Source organism: Dermochelys coriacea, chromosome 6, assembly GCF_009764565.3.
Source record: "Dermochelys coriacea isolate rDerCor1 chromosome 6, rDerCor1.pri.v4, whole genome shotgun sequence".
In the NCBI taxonomy this organism is placed as follows: Eukaryota; Metazoa; Chordata; order Testudines; family Dermochelyidae; genus Dermochelys; species Dermochelys coriacea.
The window spans coordinates 17240878-17260470 of NC_050073.1; the positions used below are offsets into that span (position 1 = coordinate 17240878).

The 19593-nt window shown below is 48.4% G+C and overlaps 1 protein-coding gene across 3 annotated transcripts in view; it reads right to left on the bottom strand.

The window, feature by feature from the left end:
- SLC25A22 (solute carrier family 25 member 22) overlaps window positions 1-19593 on the bottom strand; it is an 86573-nt gene that overhangs the window by 12276 nt on the left and 54704 nt on the right. For all 3 annotated transcript variants that reach the window (XM_038406837.2, XM_043516040.1, XM_043516042.1), the window contains 5 exons: window positions 19076-19166; window positions 7495-7613; window positions 4749-4920; window positions 3364-3518; window positions 74-149 (listed from right to left, as the gene is read on the bottom strand). In XM_038406837.2, the coding sequence (XP_038262765.1) occupies window positions 74-149; window positions 3364-3518; window positions 4749-4920; window positions 7495-7613; window positions 19076-19166 (613 nt within the window). The remainder of the gene's footprint in view (window positions 1-73; window positions 150-3363; window positions 3519-4748; window positions 4921-7494; window positions 7614-19075; window positions 19167-19593) is intronic.

Genomic DNA, 19593 nt, shown 5'->3' on the forward strand with positions numbered 1-19593 from the left:
CAGGCAATGGAAGATGCCTAGAACAGAGGCATTGCAACCTGATCGTGTGGTAACCACTGAGGGCACCTTTTACCTGGTGCAGTCTAGGATTCCTGAGTATGTGTCCTCATTCACTCCCCTTTTCAAGGACTGCAGCCTTGTCTTGATTACTGAGAACAGAGAGAAGGAGAAAAGAAGCTTTAAGAACCCTATTCATATTGGCCATGGGCTGCCTCTGGTTCTTTCCCCCCGAAGCTTCTGCCGGGTGCTTTACACACTGCTGCATAGCTCTTTAATAGGCAAGAGTGATCATTTAGGGCCTAGCAAAGCCAAATTGAGTTTACTGGGATTATGATCACAGATGAGATTAATCAGAGATCAGAAAACTAGGGAAAACCTTAACTGTTCCTTTACAAATGGATTTAAAAATCCCCTCACAAAAACACAAAGAGAATAAGATTTTCCGAACAGACTCTGATTTATGGGTGTCCAGACCTCTTAAGGAGCCTGATTTTCCAAGGCCCAGCACTTTCTGAAAGTCAGGCCTGTCTGCAGTTGGGCCCCCCCCACCAAAAAACGGAGACTCCAAAAAATCACTAGTCACTCTTAAAAATCTTGGCAATATACGATTACGGGAGGGAAAACAACTTCCTATCGTTTCTCACAGGTTAGCCCTGTAGACAGAGGTGAGACCAAGCGGTGTTATTGGAAGGCATACATAGTTTAAGACAATAAGATAATGGCTTCCCAGGAGCTCACATTGGATGTACATAAGCCTGAATACACATAAGGCGCGTGCTGAGTGCGCGCGCATGCACATACACACACACACACACACACACACACACACACAATGGTTTCTACACAGAAACATGTCCATCACAGAGACAGGATAATGGCCACTTCTGGTCCTCCACATCGAGAGTGCCCCCTCCATCTGGTTTAACTAACACAACACCACAGACAGTGGGGACTCCCATGAGCAGGGGTTGAAGTAAAGGGAAAGCTCAGCTCCTCCTCAGCTGGAAGCAGTGGGCAAGCTCTCTGTCCTGAGCTAGGGGGGAGCTTTGACTTCAGAGATCTCCCTCTTATACGCTTGAGGGCATTCTGCGCCAAAAAATTAAAAATTCTGCGCACAATATTTTAAAATTCTGCAAACTTTGTCAATAAATAAATGCAGAGGCTCCGACATGGCAGTGGGGAGCACAGGTCACTGGCTGCACGAAAGTGAGAGATCACCCTGCAGCCTCCCCACCCTCCACCCCTGGGACATGGACTCAGTGGTGAGGCTGCATCCAACCCTGACACAGCACAAGGCCTAGGGCCCTGCCCCTCTGCACCAGGTGTGGGGCATGCAGGCTCAACCAGGCAGGATCCAAATGTGGAGGGGTTCAGTGTGGGGGGGATCCAGGTAGGGGGTGAAAGGATTCTGTGTGGGACAATCTGGGTGCAGGCAGCTCAGTGGGGGCGGGTCTAGGTGTGTGTGGGAGATCTAGATGCACAGAGGCTTGTTGCGGGGGTTCCAGGGGCAATGGGACTCTGCAGGGGCTTCCAGATGAAGGTGGTTGGGGCTCAGCAGAGAGGTCTGGGTGCTGGTGGAGTGGAACTTGGTGGGGGTCTGGGTGCAGCTAGTTGGGAGTCTGGACATAGGGACTCACGGTGGTGCAGGGGTGGGGCTCATTAGGGTGGGGGTTTGAGTGCAGTGAGCTCAATAGGGGATGGTTTGGGTGCAGGGGGGCTCCAGATGCAGGGGTTGAGGTTCAGTGGGGTGGGGTTCAGGTATGGAGGTGTTGTGAAAGAACTAACAGACCTCTAATATCTATGGCTTTGTAGTAGTCTGTCCTGGCCTTGACTTGTTGCTTGGCAAGATAAGTAACTGTTATGAAAAAGGCCTGAAGCTAGCAAAATTTTGTGTAAACATGTTATCGCAGGCGAAGGTTAGGTTTGAATACAACAATAATAGGTTTTACCCATTGGCTGCAGGACTCTGTGCACGAGGATAACGGGACCTACTGATTCGCGGAGGGGTTCGGGCACGAGGGCTACATGCCTTACCTACTCATATATATATGGAGTGTAGACAATGCATAGGGTCCCCCTCTGACTAGCAGGGGGGCACCACGCTCGAGCGTAATAAACAGAAACTTTGCAAAGATTGATGAGTTGTGACTCGTTTATGTGCCTCAGCCTAGACCCAATTTGTACGTGACCTGTGTGGCGTAATTCGCTACTCTGATAATAGTGTGGCCTCTGTGGTTTAATTTGTAACAGAGGGCTGGGGGGTTCTGGGTGTACAGGGTGAGGCTTGGCAGGGGTGTCTGGGTATGGGAGGTCCTGATGCATGGGGGTTGGGCAGATGGTAGAGCAGCTCCCCATACAGTGACCTCTCCCCCAGCAGCTGAGCAGTGATGGGGATAGGAAGCAGGGGAGGATGCAGAGCATCCTGCAGCAGGGAGAAGTTTCTGGGGGTGGATCTGACACAGCCCCAGCCACTCCTTGCAGGGGAAGAGGAAGTCCCATCCCCTCCTGCCTCCAACCCAGCCCGGACTAGCAGTTGTTCCTGGCTCAGGATAGGAGCCACTGGCTAGGGTGTTCCCAGCCCTGCAGTGATTTACCTCTCTGCCACCTGCTCCAGGTGCCTGAAACAATGTACCTGTGCAGCTAGGGAGTGGTGCGTAACTGCTCTTGCAGCTTCCCTGTCCGAAAATCATTTTTCTGCGGGGAAGCAAAGTAATCTGCGGCGGTGGAGGACATGAATTCTTCACACACGCAGTGGCACAGAATTCCCCCAGGAGTACTCTTATGCCTCTTTCCAGGCTGGTGACATAAGGATTCTTCCAAATCTGGCTGGGGAGTTCATGGGGCTGTGAGCCTCTCTCTCTCCTTGGTAGTTCCTTCAGATCACCAGAGGGATAAAAAGCCTCCAGTTCTCCCACCTCTCTGTAGGGAGCAAAGGGAGACCCTGCTACTTCCCCTCTCCTAGAAAGAATGGCCCTGTCAGTGCTCTCTCTTCTCCTGGTACTACACAGAGGGGTGTGTGGGTGAGGTTGGGGGATAAGGGATGTACCCCTAACACACAAGCTATCTCCTTCCCCCACTCCCCCCAGTGCTTGGCTGATTCCAGGGCTGCTTGGGGACATGGACTCTGAGTCCTTTGCCCTTTTCCCCACGCCACATTTCATCGTACAAGGGGGCACAGGGCCACTTCAACGTTTGACACTGTCATGGCAACACAGCTACCATAAGTGGTAAGTTCCTCCTTCTCCTCACTCCATCCATCATAACCACTGTCAACGAGGGGCCGGGAGCTCCACAACTGGGTGTCCGTGAAACTCCTCGTTGGCACCCTCAGGCTGACAGCGCCTCCCCTCACTCAGGACTCACCATCACACGGATTGACAGCCACTGCTGCCGTGCTGCCCGCCAGGCACCCGGATAGGAAGGACACGTAGAATGGGGCCTTGACGTCAGGGCTCTTCTGGCCCAGCTTGTTCAGGTTCGCAAACAATGGGAAGTAAACAATGGAAAACGGGACATCTCTGTAATGGGGGGGTAGGGAGAAGAGAAATCAGCACAGTTGCACCCCCAGACCAAGCAGCCAGTCACAGCAGGAAGGGCTGGGAGCTTCACAGGTCAAGAACGGTGCCAGGCCAGGCCTCTTTCCCAGCTACTGGAATGACGTGCGAGGGGGGTTTGAGAAAGACATTCCCTCTGCAGCTTCTATATCCCGCAGACAAGAGTCAGGGGGCAGATCCTCAGCAGGTATAATTTGACATAGCTCTGCTGGAGCCAAGGGAGCTTCGCCTATTTAATCCAGCTGAGGATCTGGCCCAGGATGTCCAGACTTCTAATTTTTTTTTAAAAAAGAGTTAAAGTCCCTCCTCCTGCCCTGTCAGTCCCATTGGGTGTTACTACCAATAATTAATTAGCGAGTCAGTCACTTGAGAAGATAAGAGCTTATGTCAGAGCCACTCTCTTCACTGGCTTCCTGTGGATCAAATCAAGCTCAAGGTCTCGGTCTTTATCTTCAAGGCACTCCATGGACCGAGCCCAGGATAGCCAAAAGATCACCTCAGGCTCCAGAGGGAAGACTTGGCACAACGGAACTCTCTATAATAAGGGTAAAGCTCGTCTGCATGGGAGAGGGAACTTTCCCAGGGGCTGATCCGAGACTGTGGCATGAACTCCCCCAGGCACTAAGGACCATCACAAGGCTCACCACCTTCCACTAAAAGGGCAAGGTGCATTTCTTATGACCTGCCTTCTCCAACATGAATACAGAGCAACATGTGTATTATCAAAGCAAAACAAAAAGTCACCCTATCGAAACGAGACACTCCACTGCACACATTTTTCCAAGGGCAGAGGATGAGAGAACAACCAACATGTGACAGATATCAGTCACATCTCTTCATGCACGACTACAGTGATCAATGTGGTATAAGAACCTATGCAGACTAGAAGGAAGGCAGACTACCAAGAATTCTCATTCTCTCTCTCTGCCCAACACAAAAGCACTAGGGGCCTTATTCTCCACTTATGTACTCCATTTCTACCCCGGGGAACTCCAGTATCACATTGATCTATGGGAGAGGAGAATTGGGTGCTTGATACACATGTTTTTTTGTCAGTGACCCAGATGATAATAGAATTGTCCAGTAAATAGCCCAAATGCAGCAGCAGCACCATTGCAAGGAGCAGGTTTTGGGAGGATTACTTCAGTCTTTTATAGATGAAGGTGCTCAGAGTTCCAGCGAGCACAGCCCTACCTTAGCAGCGTGGCCCCAAGGCCCTTGTAAAGCCCCGCGATGCCTTTGCTCCGAAGTAGTTCCCTGGTGATTTGCGTCGCCGTGGTCCGCGTCTCCACTACCGACTCAGCTGCCCCAGCACTGGTGGTGGAGGACAGCCGGGCTTGTGCTGCCATTAGCTTCTTCTGGGCCACTGCATGGGAGTGACAGAGTGTTATTTATAAACCTGTGCTATGAAGGGGGAGGGATAGCTCAGTGGTTTGAACACTGGCCTGCTAAACCCAGGACTGTGAGTTCAATCCTTGAGGGGGTCATTTAGGGATCTGGGGCAAAAACAAGGGACGGTACTTGGTCCTGCTGTGAAGGTAGGGGACTGGACTCTATGACCTTTCAAGGTCCCTTCCAGCTCTACGAGATAGGTATATCTCCATATTAAAAACCACAACTTTCAATTATCACACGGCACCAGTGCCAAGGCTACATGGGAACTTGGATGTTTCAGAAAGGAAGAGGTCTGTGGTGAAAACTGGATTCTGGTGAGAGGGAAGGACTAACAGCACTGGCTAAAGCCAGCCACGTATCCTGCAAGCTCTCTCTCCTCCTGAACTGCAGCACCCTTTCCTCAGTCCTGGGCTCAAGCCCAGCTCTGCCACCACATCTCATTCCTGATCTGTAACATCGCCCCTGCAGTTCCACTCCTGAGTCTCTCCTGAGCAGACATGATCAGTCATGCAAGGCTTGTGTGGTGTGGAGAACTGACCACTATAGACTAGGCTGAATACAAGAGATCAATGCAACTGGGACTTTAAACCCTATTGGAATACAGGTCTTCAGAGGGGAAAGGCCACCAAAGCACTCTAAAAATAAGAAAGGCTAATTCCTAATATCTTCCCTTAAACAGCCACATTAAAATAAAACTGAAGAACACCCCGAAATAAAGTACCCTAGATCTATGCACTATGTTACCTATCTCCCATTACCTTTCAAACGCAAGTGCACTTCTACCGTTTGGCCAGTAGATGGAGCACATGTCAATCCCTGAGCCCACACACACACAGAGCAAGGTTTGCATTAAAATTGGCAAGGGAAGGTTCTTGGGGAGAAAAAAGGAAAAGAGAAACTATAACTCTCTGGGCTCATGGGGTGTTTAGGTTATGAGGTCCCAAAATTAGGGTGTGATGTTGCCACTTGTAATCATAATGGTACCTCCACAGAGGAAAGTCCCTGGATGTGCAGTTGTTATGTACACATCACACAGGGCATACAGTCTCCGAGGGACGCTGGGTATGACAATTTAGCCGTTTTGCAGAATGGAACCCTACAGAGAATATGGATGCCAAGCTGGAAGAATCCTGATCTAAGCTGGCTGCAGCCTGGAGCCAGAAATACTTTCTGATGGGCAAATGCGTGGGGGCCACTGTGGGTTAGCTGAGTAGCACCATTATCTGATGGGCATTGTTTAGGGGATTTTAGGACCTAAGCACCATCCAGAAGAGATTTAGGTTTTAGCAACACTTCTCTCCTTTCTCTTGTTTTAAGTAATTATCTTATAATTCTATTTAAATTATTTCTGTGAAGACACTAGTGCCAGCACATGGTCAACAGCTGGTGCATAACCGACAGCTCTGTCAACACTTCTCACGTGGACTGCAACAGGACTTCTCCATATAGTCTTAACTCCCTTCCCCGTCCCCAGCGCTGCCCACGAATCTCGGAACTGACACACCACACTGTTTTGTGCTCATGATCCCCTTTCCCCTCCTGCAGCTCTGCCAATTCACCCCAGTCCTGACCCGCAACACCACTTGCTACCCCAGTCCTGGGTTCCTACACAGTTCTGCCTATGAACCTCGACCTTTACCTGCAGCACCCTTTGCTATTCTAGCCCTAGGCCCCTCCTGAGCAAAGAACACCAATGGTGCCAAATGGTACAATGCTTCTCTACTAGAGAGCAAGCAGAGATCAAATTCCATTCCCTGGCTACACGTGCCTTTGTTTGTCCCTTTCTGTGAGTGGATTACGCATGCTCCAGCCCTGAACTGGAGCTCTCCTTTCACTCTCACAAGGGAGAGTCTTCAGTTTCCTCTCAACCTCACGAGTCAGAGATTCCACTCTGAGATCAGAGAGGAAACTGGTACCCAGAGAGACAAGGAGGATATGGGACAATGGTACAGAGTGTCCCACAGAAAGAGCAGGACTGAAACGGTCCCTCCTTCCCCCTGAGAGCAGCATGCCCCACATGGGGAACTTCCTTCTCTGTTCAGAAGAAGCTGATTGACTCTTGTTCTCATTCCCTCACAAGAAAAACAGATGAGCTGCAGGACAGGGCTTCTGCAGGCAACAAGCCACTTGTGACGGGCTGGGGGAGGAGGGGATAATGGGGTAAGACGCAGAGGGGAAAGTATCACAGGACAAGCACAAGGGGACGTTAAACGGCATTAACGGAGGAGTTTTAATAATTCATAAGCTGAATGTGATCATCTCTACAGAATGCACAGCAGCCCACCTATCCCCTCCCATGACTTAAGCACAGGTAGTGAAAACTGCTTCCTTGTGCCACTAGAGGGGACTCTAAGAGGCCTGCAGGGAAGAGCATGGGGAAAGCTCTGCTACAGCTTAAGACCCCTCTGCAGAAGGGAGTAGTGACCTCTACACTCATTCCCTCCCCTTCTCTCACAGTCTCTCTCCCCACCCCTGCTGAATCCCCTCAAGAGGTATCCCCCACTGCCCGCCTGTTGTACAAGGAGAGAAGAGATGTGCAAGGTACCAATTCGGCCTGCATCCTGCAGCTGGATTTTGAGCATCTCCATGGGAGTGGTGACAATCACCTGGCAGGTGCCTGCCCCGCAGCCGGCCAGCATCTCCCTCAGCAGCGTCAGCTTCTTCCTGCCCAGCAAAAAAAAAAAAAAAAAAAAAAAAAGAGATTCAGTCAGAAGATCTGGCTCAGAGTAACGTGCCCCTGGAACAACACAGACAGCTTGGTTCCCTCTAAGAGACGCCTGCTCTCAGTGCAAGGGCATTTTGGTCTAGCATAATCTGCTCTGGAGCAGGGGAGCTCACAGCTCCCCCATACACTGAGCTCCCAAGTCAGTCACAGGTACCAGAAATTACCACAGGGCCATTAGCCTTTAACGGCCTGCAGCTGCAGATGTCAGCAACCAGCAACATGTTCTCCTTCACCTCCTCCAAAAAGCCAGAACCCCACAAAATAACAGAGTCAAGACTTCAAAAAGGAACTGCTGAGTTGAGGTGTTCAATTTAAGACATCTTACTGAGGCCTAATTTTCAGAAAGTACTGAGCACATGCCCTTTGAGAATCAGGTCCTCTTAAGGCACGAAAGATGGGTACACAAGATCATGGTCAAAGTTTTATCAGAAAATCAGCCAGAAGTTTTTTGTTGACTGCCATAGCCAGGCACCCTCTCTTAGGGCTGGTCTCCTCTAAAAGATTAGGTTGGTTTAACTACTTCACTCAGGGGTGAGAGCAACATAGATCAGCTTGACAATGCAGGTCAGCTTGACAAAGTCCCCATGTAGACAGCACTAGGTCAATGGAAGAATTCTTCCATCGACCTAGCTACCAATTCTCAGGCAGCTGGATCACCTACATCAATGGGAGACTCCATCCTGTCAGCACAGGTAGCATCTACACTGAAGTGCTATAGTCGCACAGCTGTGCTGCTATAGTGTTTTAAGGTGTTGTCTACACTTACAAAACAAACACTCAATGTCAAGGTGTTATCCCAAATTTGTCCTACCTTAAAAAAAGAAAGTTATATAATAATCTGATAACAAGAGACCTCTGTATCCTAAATATTTACTGTAAAAATCTACCATGATGAAAAATAAACAGCCAAAAGACTATTTTTTTTTAATAGGAGCTACTCTAAAGCAATGTTTTTGCTCCTCCTGATGGCTCTGTAGCAATATTCCAAGGTGATACCGATACCACTGATGATACAGACACAAAGTCAATTTGGGTTAGCAAGACGTACTGCTGCATTTATATAAATATAATCCCATTCGCTTGTTAACAAAATCATAACGATAGCCCACTGCATTGACCCAAACACTTGAACAACTGTTGTGTTTTGGGCCAATACTGTGTTTTAAGGGTTAACTTCAGCTCTCTACAAAAGAGGGAAGAGGACCCTGAACAGTTTCCAAGTAGAATAAGAACAAAACACATCAGTAAGTGATTTCCAAGTAGAATAAGAACAAACACATCAGTAAGGAGGGGAGAAGGGGGTTAGAATCAGGTTTATTTTAAAGCCTCTAAGAGAGTCTTACAAGGAATAAGATGCATGAACATTGTGTGACATTCTCAGGGCACCCAGGGTTAAGAGTCACCTTGTTACCCCTCCCATTAGCAAGAGAGAGCCCTTTCTTGGGGCAGCACCCTGGCCTGCCAGCCCCTCAGTCACTCGAGCTCTCTCCTCTGGGCTATGCCAGCCCTTACTTCACCTTGCAAATTAACACGAGGTGCACCTCACCCCCAAGTCCCTATGAATTGTTCCCCTGTGATATCCCCACTCCTGACACTGGCTACGTGTATAAATCCCAGACCCCCTGCACCCAAAGGTGCAGTGTACCCCAGTTAACCAGTTTAACCTTAAACACTCCTCCTGCAGACCACCCAGCACTTTTGAGCACTTATAATAAAACAAAAGAAGGTTTATTTATGAATAAAAATTTACATAGAAAGAAGAGTGTGCTGGAAACAAGTAGTTACAATTAAAAAAAAAAGTAAAAGAATGAATCTGGGTCTACACTTATCAATTCTTACCTTTCCTAGCTAATAAAAGTAGATTTCCTCCTGAAGTTCAGTCTATTGCAGAGCTGGCTGGTTTCTCAAGAACCAGCATCCAAAAGTTCATGAAAACAGCCCCCCATCCCGGCCAGGGATTTTCTTCAGTGAATAGATACAAAGTGCCTTATCCTACATTGTGTTACACTGAAAACAGACTAATTTCTATTCACAGGCAGGGTGAACCCCTGCTTGCTACAGTTTCTTTTCTACCTTTCCGTGGTTTCAAGTGTTTGTCACAGTTTCTGATGGTTTTCCATTGACTGTGGCAAAGGTAGACAACAGAACGTTGCGTTACCCGGTTGGCTGATTAGGGAGGGGTGACAACTCCCGTTTGCTTGATTGGGTCATCACCGAGACAGATGACCTCCTGGTGACTAATCTCTGCTCCAAGTCCAGACAGCGTACTTTCAATATTCCCAATATATATTATTCCTTAAACATTAACCGCTCATACATCTCGCAATGATTAGGACTCTTGAGATACCTTACATGCTACTCTTTATGGATAAAAATAGCCTGGGAGACGTGTTTGGTGTAGAGAGTTTGTCAGGTCTTTGGTTACAGCTGTTTGCAAAGAACAGGGGAACTTTTGCCAACAGGTCTGTGGGTCACACATTGAACTTAATGGGCCAGACCTTGGACAGTGCAAACTCAGCACAACTCCACTGGTTTAAGTGGAGTGATGCTGGATTTACACTAATAAATAATGGTTTGAAAGCATCCTTCGAGCCCAGGCTACAAATGAGCTCCTGAAAGTGTCACACTGTTTCCACACCACTATCTCAAACACAATACAGTGCACTTAGCAGCAGCTCAGAGATTCAGTGAGTTGTCAGCATCTCCTGCCACAGGGAAGAATCAGGTAGCATGAGAAATATCCTCACTCCCCTCTCCTCAGCAACATTCTCCCCCACCCCTTTAAAGCTCCCTCAAGGCTAAATTCACCTATCCAGTGATGTGACAGGATTGCTAGTCAGGCTGCAGCTAATCCCCCATAGCCTTCATGTCAGCTGTTCAGATTTCTCTACCTCACATCTGCTCGTGGGGAGGACGTCAGTGGAGGGGATTATGGGCATAAAGCCACAGTGAGGATTATCAATGACTAAAGATAGATTTCTCCTTTGAGAATGAAGGAAGGAATTTCTCACCAAGTTTTCTTCTCAAAGCCCCCTGGGCACGGGATGATCAATGAATAGCTGAATTATTAGACAGTCACCTACAAAGAGACTGGGTCCACATGGACCTTTTCTCCCCTTCGTGGAGGTGTTTTAAGAGACTCAGTGAGGAAGAAGTCGTCTGCATCCGAAGAAGTGGTTTTTTACCCACAAAAGCTTATGCCCAAATAAATCTGTTAGTCTTTAAAGTGCCACGGACTCCTTGTTGTTTCAGTGAGGAAGACAGTGTTTTCCTAGGGCAGTTGACCCTCACCACTGGATTGAGGGCTCTGAATACTTGGGATAGCTTTTCAACAAGCCTCTGATTGTACAACAGCCCAAGAAGCAAGGTCCTCACCCCTTTTAGTCACTCAGGAGCCAGGCAGGGTTGTGTAAAATTGAAGGTGAACTTCAAATAAACACTCCATGTTCTATCAGCATCACCAGGACAAGTAGATTTCACCCACTACCACCTGGACACTAGGCAAAGGGCCAGCACCTCCACTGGTGTATGTCGGTATGACTCCCACTGACTTCTATGGAACTATGCTGACAAACACCAGCTGAGTATCTGTGCATACACCATTTTTAAAAGGTACCAGATCCTGTGTGTGTCTATGCATCGCCCTAGGTACCTAAAATATTGCAGTGAACAGTGAATTGTGGACCAGATCCTCAGCTGGTTTAAACTGGTGTAGAGCAACTAAATTCAAAAGGCGTCTCACTTAATTTACCCCAGTGGCAGTCTGACCCTATCAATGCAGAGGCCATTTACCATTCCTGCATCCGGTGTAAAATAGAATACCTTCCGGCAAGCATGCATCAGGGCTGAGTACTGTGGCTGTGGAAGCCTTCCATTTGAATTTCCTGACATACGTCATAAAAACTGCAACCTTAAGGCACCATGTTCCATCCTCAAAGACAGCTGAATGGTGGTCTTCAAACCACCCCCATGCACATACGCCAGCCTGACAAAAAGAATGAGGATTTTCAACCTGAGTCAGTGATCTTTTGAGAAGGCTATAAGCAATTGGAATGGCATAACTGAGCACAGGGGAGTACACCCAGATCTCAACTCCTGGCAGCACCAGCTTATGCATTGTGTGGGTAAGCAAGAAATACCCCAAGTAGTATCTGAATTGGCACCCTGTTGTGTAGCATTGGTGGGCACGGGATTAAACAGCTGTCATGTTCTAACCCAGCAGTGACAGTACTTCCATGATGGGAGAAAAGATGGATGTGAGAGAGACAGCCTCATCACCCCCAAGAAGTCATCACCTCTGGGGCGGAACACAACAGCTGTTTAAGCGCACATATCAACACTATACAAACATACAGGGCTGATCCAAAGGCCATTGGAGTCAATGGGTGTCTTACCATGGGCTTTTGGTTAGACTCCAAGTACATTTGAACCTTTTGGGAAGAGTGCAAGACATTATAAAATAAAGAGGAGTCAGAGTCAAACTTGGGATCTGATGGAAAGAAATATTCCCTTCAGGAGCTGGCAGAACAGTTGGGGTACCTGCCAGTTAGCAGCATTAATCCCCAGCACGTATTGGGGATTAAAACGTCTCTCATTTCTGTTCACTGAGCAAGACTATCTTGTGTACACAGTGCAAGAAAGAGGAAAAAATACCCATTTGCCTGCAGAATTCACTTCTGTCAGCAAAGAAGCATTTAACACAATTTTGCTGAGCTTGCTAGGAACCAAAATCACTGAATCAGCAGTTTCCATGCCTGCTCCAGAACAGCAAACAAAGCGAAGGTCAAGATAAGAAAAATGTACTTTTTTTCTCTCTCTCTCTCAGGGGAAACTCAACGATAATAATGTGCCTTGGAGAGGAGCAGTCAGCAACCCAGACGGTCGGACACTGGGATATTCTGTAAGCAAACCAAATCTTTTGTAACAAACAGACAGTTTTCTACCCACTGAGGCCAAAATACTGGGCAGAGCCTAAATATGAGACACCCGACATGACTGCCACTGCCCACCACAGCTGTACAACACACTGAGTTTAGAAGACAAGGGATGAAACCCTGTGGGGCAGCTTAAAGGCTGCTCTCAGTGCAAATGCTTTGTAGAGGCTGAGATTCAAGGCTAAGATTTCCAGAAGTGACTGCCGAGTGTGAGTGCCTGGCATGAGACACCTTAAAGGGGCCCAATTCTCAGATAGTGCTACGCACCCAAGCTCTAAAAAATCCGTTCTCTTTAAAACAGGCCTCAAGTTGGGCACCCACAAATAAAACATCTTAAATGCATGTTGATGTCAAGGGTTCTTATGCACATGTCTGAGCGCTTTCCTCAATGGGGCCCTAGCAACTCCTCTCCTGTTTACATATTGCTTCACTCTGGAGGACAAATGCAGCTGCTATCTTATCGACTGGTGTATGTACCTGGGCCTCCCACTGTGGGAAAGAGCACGCAGAGACTTTCAGCTTCAGGGAGGTGCAGGAAAAATGCCTGCCTCCATTCTCTGTAGACTGGAAACCCCTATTCTCCCTTTCCTGCCTTCTCCTAGTCTGAGGGGCCTCAGAAAGGACAGATCTGTAAGAGGAGCAGAGCGAGAACTCCCATGTGGCTCCTCTGTCTACATAGTTCTTGGAGCCCCAGAGAACTTCCTAGCTGAAACACCAACATCAGAGGATGATGTCCACTCTAATGATGGGGATGAAGCACAAATCTGAAGAGACACAGAATTCCTGTCAAGGTTTTTTTTGCATCTGTGACACACACAGCAAGGCCCAAGCAGAACAAAACTGGGTTGGCTGCAACCTAGAGGATATTACAGCATCCTCCGGCTGGGTTCCACTTCGAAGAGCTCTTACAAGCATGAGGCCTGCTGCACCCGGCTGCCCATGGTGAACTCCTTGGCTGGACACAGCAAGGGGTAAAAAGAAGCTTTTCTTCTGTAAAGTCAAAACACAGAAACAAAAGCACAGAGGGACATGCAGCAATACTGGTCTCACTGCCAAGTGGGGATGAGCACAGCTAGATTTTAATGTCACGTCCCTCTATTAAAACCCACACTTGAATTATAGCAGAGGAAATATAAAATGTGTAATCGGCCTATTCAGAGTTTCATAAGACTCTCGTGTGTGCGGGGGGGGGGGGGGAGGAAAGAGGAACGTACCAGCAATAACCAATCCCCGATCATGAGACACCCCCAGCCCTTAAAGTGCCCCTAGAATTTCGAGTACAGTCTCAGTCAGCCTTTTGTGACTGACTGACTGGGACATGCACAGTCATGCCTAGTGGTCAGAGCAGGAGGCAGCCAGGAATGAGAGCCTCGGGTCAGTCCAAGTCAGAAATCAGAAGGTGGAGCTGAGGGTCAGAGCTAGGTTACTTGCAGTGTGGCAAGGCAAGGCTGGGAACACTGAGTCACAGGACCTCTCACAGCCATAGGCAAATACTTGGCGCAGCCACTATGCTGTTGCTGGGTTTAAGAGCCCGTCCGTTGCCCCTTTTGACCAATCAGGGGTAGCTAATCAGGCAGTCTACCACAGGCCCCCTGTGCTCACTAGGTTGCATGGAGACTGGCTCTGCAGCAAACCCTGACTCCTGACACAACCCACATCTCTGAAGCAATTAATATTTGGTGGTCACTCAAGGCAAGTTCATGATAAGACTGCACTTTTCTGTAGAAAATAAAGATAGCTGCATGCTCTATGGACTGCAGAGTTACTCAAGGATAGTTTGTTTGCGGTCATATAGCATCTGCAATGATACCCCTCTCTCTCTCTCTCTCTCTCTCTCTCTCTCTCTCTCTCTCATACCTTTATTGTTTGTGTGTGTGTGCGCACGCGCTTTTTATCAGACAAGCAATGCTGACACATGCAAATCCTGAGCATACTTCCAGCTGGGCAGCCACTGGCAGATCAACAGTTAAGACATTCAAATTCAAACTGCCAGAGAAGATCTTTGCAGCTTCTCTTTTTTTCAGACTGCGGGAGCTGCAATCACGTCACTAGGCTGGGCATCAGCCAAAGCCAATATGTATTTTAAGAGCACTGTATCTGCACATACAGAACTACTAACTGTTCCAGCAAATATGACCTGCTCCGCTCATGCAAGGACCTCCATGGCCATGTTCCTGCACCACATAAAACTAAACTCCAGACAACAGGCCCTTGGACTAGAATAAACCACCCTAAACAAATGCCTCTGCAGAGCTCTCGTGCTACTTACCATCCTCGTAATCACACGCGCAGGAGTGGAAGAGCGTTCACCTGCCGTGCAGCATGCAGCTGTGCCTTTCTCCAAGATAGCAGTGTGTTATTCATGTCTAGGTCTTGAACCAAGAGCTTGCCCAAGGCGCTGCTGATCAACAGCCCTGGAGTTCTTGATTTAGTCACAGACCAGATGGCACAGGCTGAGCCACGTTACAGGGCAGGGTGGACGCAGCTCACGCTGGCACGGTCACTAAGGTCCCTTGCTCTGTGATTAGGCAGAGTAGTTCGGTCTGCTGAGTTGCCAGCCCTGCCCTACAAGTCTGGCTTGCAGGGAAGAGGAGAGGGCATTTGCCCCCACAAAGGAAAAGAGCTGCCTTGATGGAAAAATTCACCACAGCAAGCAGTTTGAGGAAAGGGATCAAACACAAGGTGAATGAGGGAGGAGTTGTAGGAGGCATACGCTTGGCTTTATGAACGGGGCAAAATGGCCCCCTTCAGTCATCTTATAGTTAACCACGCATGATGTCTGCCATAGCTTGGAGAAGATCCAATGAACTGTAAGGCAGCAGCAGGGGAAGAGCACTACATGGGGCAAACTCTTTTTATAGGTTATGCTCTCTCCATCCCAAGGCACTTAAGAGTTACAGGGAAAAAAGGATGCAGACAGAATGGCTATGCAGCAGCTTCTAATGGCCCTTATGCTACCCAGGAGACATTACTGCCCATTCAGCCACCTCCCGCTTTCCAGACATAACACAAGGACCTTCCAGATCTCATTCCATTTTAAAATCTGATCTAAATCTGAGCACCTACCGCAGACATGGGGTAGTCAGTATTCAGTAAGGGACAGCCTAGAAGAGCCCCCTTTCCACAGAGGAGAGGAGAGATGTTCCCATCTCTCTGGGGGCATGGGTGAACTACCCACCACCACAACCACATCTGGGCATCAGCTCACACTTCCTGCTTTCGAACCAGGACTCTCCCCGCAGAGTGCTCCAGCTGACCGGAAACACACTGCTCCAGAGCAGACGCCTCACTGCATTTCTTCCCTGGCCTTGACTCTCACTATCCAGTGCCGGCCAGCATCCACTCGCTGCTGCAGGGCAGGGCATGCGGCAGGCTGAGCCAGCACCTGCCTTTCCCCCTCCCTCTTGAAGGGGGATCCAAGGACAGCACTGCAGGAAAACACCTCCCTTAATCCACAAGGTCAGTGGGAAAGGAAAAAACACCATTGAAACCCCACAGAGCTTCAAAGCTCACCCAGGGCCGGGCAGTGAGAGACTCGAGCAGGGACCATTCACGTTTCTCATGCAGGCAGGACCAGCTCTGGTTCCCCAAGAGCCTATTCACGCTCTAGACTGTCACCTTGGCTGGGGATCAGAGTGGGTTGTGAAGGGGCTTTGCCAGCAGCAAAGACCGCACATGGTGCCTTTCCCCAGCACTGCAAGGGAAACAGGAAGAGAGAGAGGGGAGGGAGGGGCAATGCGCACCCACTCAGCACGACAGCTCGGCCTCCGTGTTCAGTGGTCTGGGACCTTTTATTTGAATGCAACAGATTAGGCCTGAGTGGCAGCTTCCATACTTGATTCATTCCTAGTGGCATCTAACCGGGAGCATCGCCCAGTACAGCCCGAGAGTCCCCTGGTGTGATCCATTACAGCAGTGCCTTCCATGGCACTGGGGCAAGGCAGCTACTCATCACTTTAGGGTGTGTGTGTGTTGAGGGGGGGGTGTCTATAGTGTTATATCTGCAATATTTCACAATGAAGATGAAGAGAGAGGCTGGTAGCACTGGCTATTGCCAGACACACAGTGGGAGTAGGGGCTCTCCCAACTCCCCATCGTGGTCTAACACAGCAGAGTCTTAAGTTAATCCCTGCTGGCTATCCTAGTCCTGGGCCTCTCTCAAGCAGAGCCGGCCAAATCACCCCCCATGTGCCTGGTGGTTTAGTGATGGGGGTAAATGCAAGGCAATTCGTAGCCGAGACCATATGCAACTGGATTCTCATGCCACCTAGACCAGACTCCAACCAAGCTATCCAGAGCTAGGGGAGTAACTGCACCAGCTATTTCACAGACTCCAAGACTGTTTGGGTTGGAATAGAAAGGTCACAGCTAACTGCAGAAATGGAGCTTTCCTAAATTAATGCAGTGCCCATCCCTGCCACAGCATGCATTCAGGAGCAGCAGGAGGTGCATGGAGAGGCCTATTAATCCTAACCACAACAACCCCATGCACTCACACTCAACCTCAGCACTGCCCACCTCCTCCCTTATGCAAGGGAACCAGGAGCCTAAGAGAAATCAAAACAAAGTCCACTCCCAAACTGCAGAGAAAGCCCTACTACACTGCTGTACATGACTCCAAATGTAAGCCATGCTAACCAGCCTATGTACTGCCTGGGGCTGCCTGTCACAAAAAGTCAGATAGTCTCGGGGTGTGTGAAAGATTCAAGGTACAGTCCTTTCCTCTTCTATTCAAAGCTCTAGAGCCTTCATGGGTAAGATCCAGCCTTCCTAATGCTGAAAGAGTCAGGGCTAAACATTGATCTGCCAGGATGCTAGGTACATTGAAATGTAGGCTTGCCAGAGGATGCTATTTCTCTGCTGGTCTCAACTGATCGCTCTCTGGATCACCTGGTTGAAAAGATACTCCAAGGGTAACTGGCTGGCAGCCCCAGGCCATTCTCCCCTCCTTTCAACGTGATCCTTCCAAAGCCTGTGGATAGCCTCTGGTCCTCAGATAACCCAACGTTAATAGCAAGTTAACAATCTGCAACATCTTGTGCTCTGCAACATCTGGGCTCAGAACCAATGCAATCACAGCTCTGTCTCCACTCCAAGTTTCAGACTTAGCTACTTGGAACAAGGACAGATTAAGGACATATCCTCTCCCTGTTTGTACATAGCACAAGAATAGAATAGAATAGAATAGAATAGAATAGAATAGAATAGAATAGAATAGCCACAGCTACTGAAAAAGGGACTTAAAATCTAAGGAAAAACCCATGATGAGTACAGAATTACAGGACTATTGTTGATGAATCATATGGATCCTCAAGTATGAACATTAACTTGAGATTTAATGACCCCAGAACAACCAAAAAGTCGAGTACATAAAAGATATAATGGGCCAGACCCTCAGCAGGGGTAAATCAGCATGGCTCCATTGAAGTCAATGAGATACACTGATTACACTGTCTGAGAATCTAGCCCTGTACATTATGTGGAGCTGATAAATCAAAGAATTGGTAAGCGGATACAGAGCTTTTCAGCTGTTGGTCTCTAGTGCAAATCCAGCTCAGGTAGCCAGTGCTCAAGAGCTGTGACCCTATACATGACAATTGTTTACTGGCTCATGTGAAACAAGTATCTAATTCCTAGGGGACAAGCATCCACACCACAGAAGTCCCTACCACAGATTGCTCTCTTATCAGCAGGGTCAGAGAGGTCAAGGACTGAATGGGCCACAGACCCTGAACTGTCCCCTGGGCTGGAGCAGAGATATCTTGGCAAAACAAGCGGTAGCTATTCAATGGATACAGGACTTCAGACTTCATTGCTATCAATCTGGCACCTTTCGCTGGCACTGAATTCACATGAACAAACATTAAATTAAGCCTGTTGTACTGACTTATGACCTTTACATGCACGTGAAGTAGCAAATGCCAATACTGGAGAATCAAAATTCACTCCCACTCCCAGCTGCCAAATATCTTCAAAGAAATCAAACCCCACAAGATTGCAAAGCCATGAGCTGGTGCTAAGCTTGGGGTCTTCGACCATCCAGAACTCGATTCACCATCTGCTCAAAATATAATCATTGCAAAGGTGGGAGGAGCAGAGAAGTGTCCAATAAGGGGTTGAGAAGGAGGGACCATCCCAGCAGTTACGTGGCCAGTTGCTGAGGCTATGTTCTTGTGCAGATGCTTTCTGTGGAAATTCTGGCTACAGGAACCCTGGCTGAGATTTGGGACTATTTCTGGGAGCTTCAATAAAACCCGGCAGGGAGGGGATTTTTGCTTTCAGTTCTGTATACAGCGCACACAGAAAGCTAGTGCTGGCTGAACCGGTTCAAAGATGAATCCCATTCGGAACAGCAGGTCGCCCAACTGTGCCTCCCCAGGTTATTCAGAGCAGACCAGTCCCAGTGAGCCCATGTTCTAGCACAAATCCCGTTCCAACACTGCCTGTGGTGCAAGCCACCCACTCACCCATCTTTGGAGAGATGATACCGGAAGAAGTCGTTGGCCGCTAGCTTGATGGCCTTTTCTGGTGTCACTAGAGTCAGGTTCACCGCAGCCCCTGGGAAAGAAACAAGAGGAAAGGAACACTGTAGCAGCAGGAAAGACTTGTTATCTGGACACATTCAGGAACACAGTGGATAAGCTTTAGTGGAGTTTAAGTCAAACCTGGACTAGGAACAAGACGGGAAAAGGTTTCAAAAAGTGCCTAAGGGATTTAGACACACAAATGCATCTGATGAAGTGAGCTGTAGCTCACGAAAGCTTATGCTCAAATAAATTTGTTAGTCTCTAAAGTGCCACAAGTACTCCTTTTCTTTTTGCGAATACAGACTAACACGGTTGCTACTCTGAAACAAATGCCACTGAAAGTCAACTCTGGGCTCTTTTGAAAACCTCCCCTGAAGTGTCTCATTTCCACTTTAAACAAGCTTTTAATAATTTCCATGGCATTGGTGCAGCCCACAAATTCAAATCCCACTGAAGCC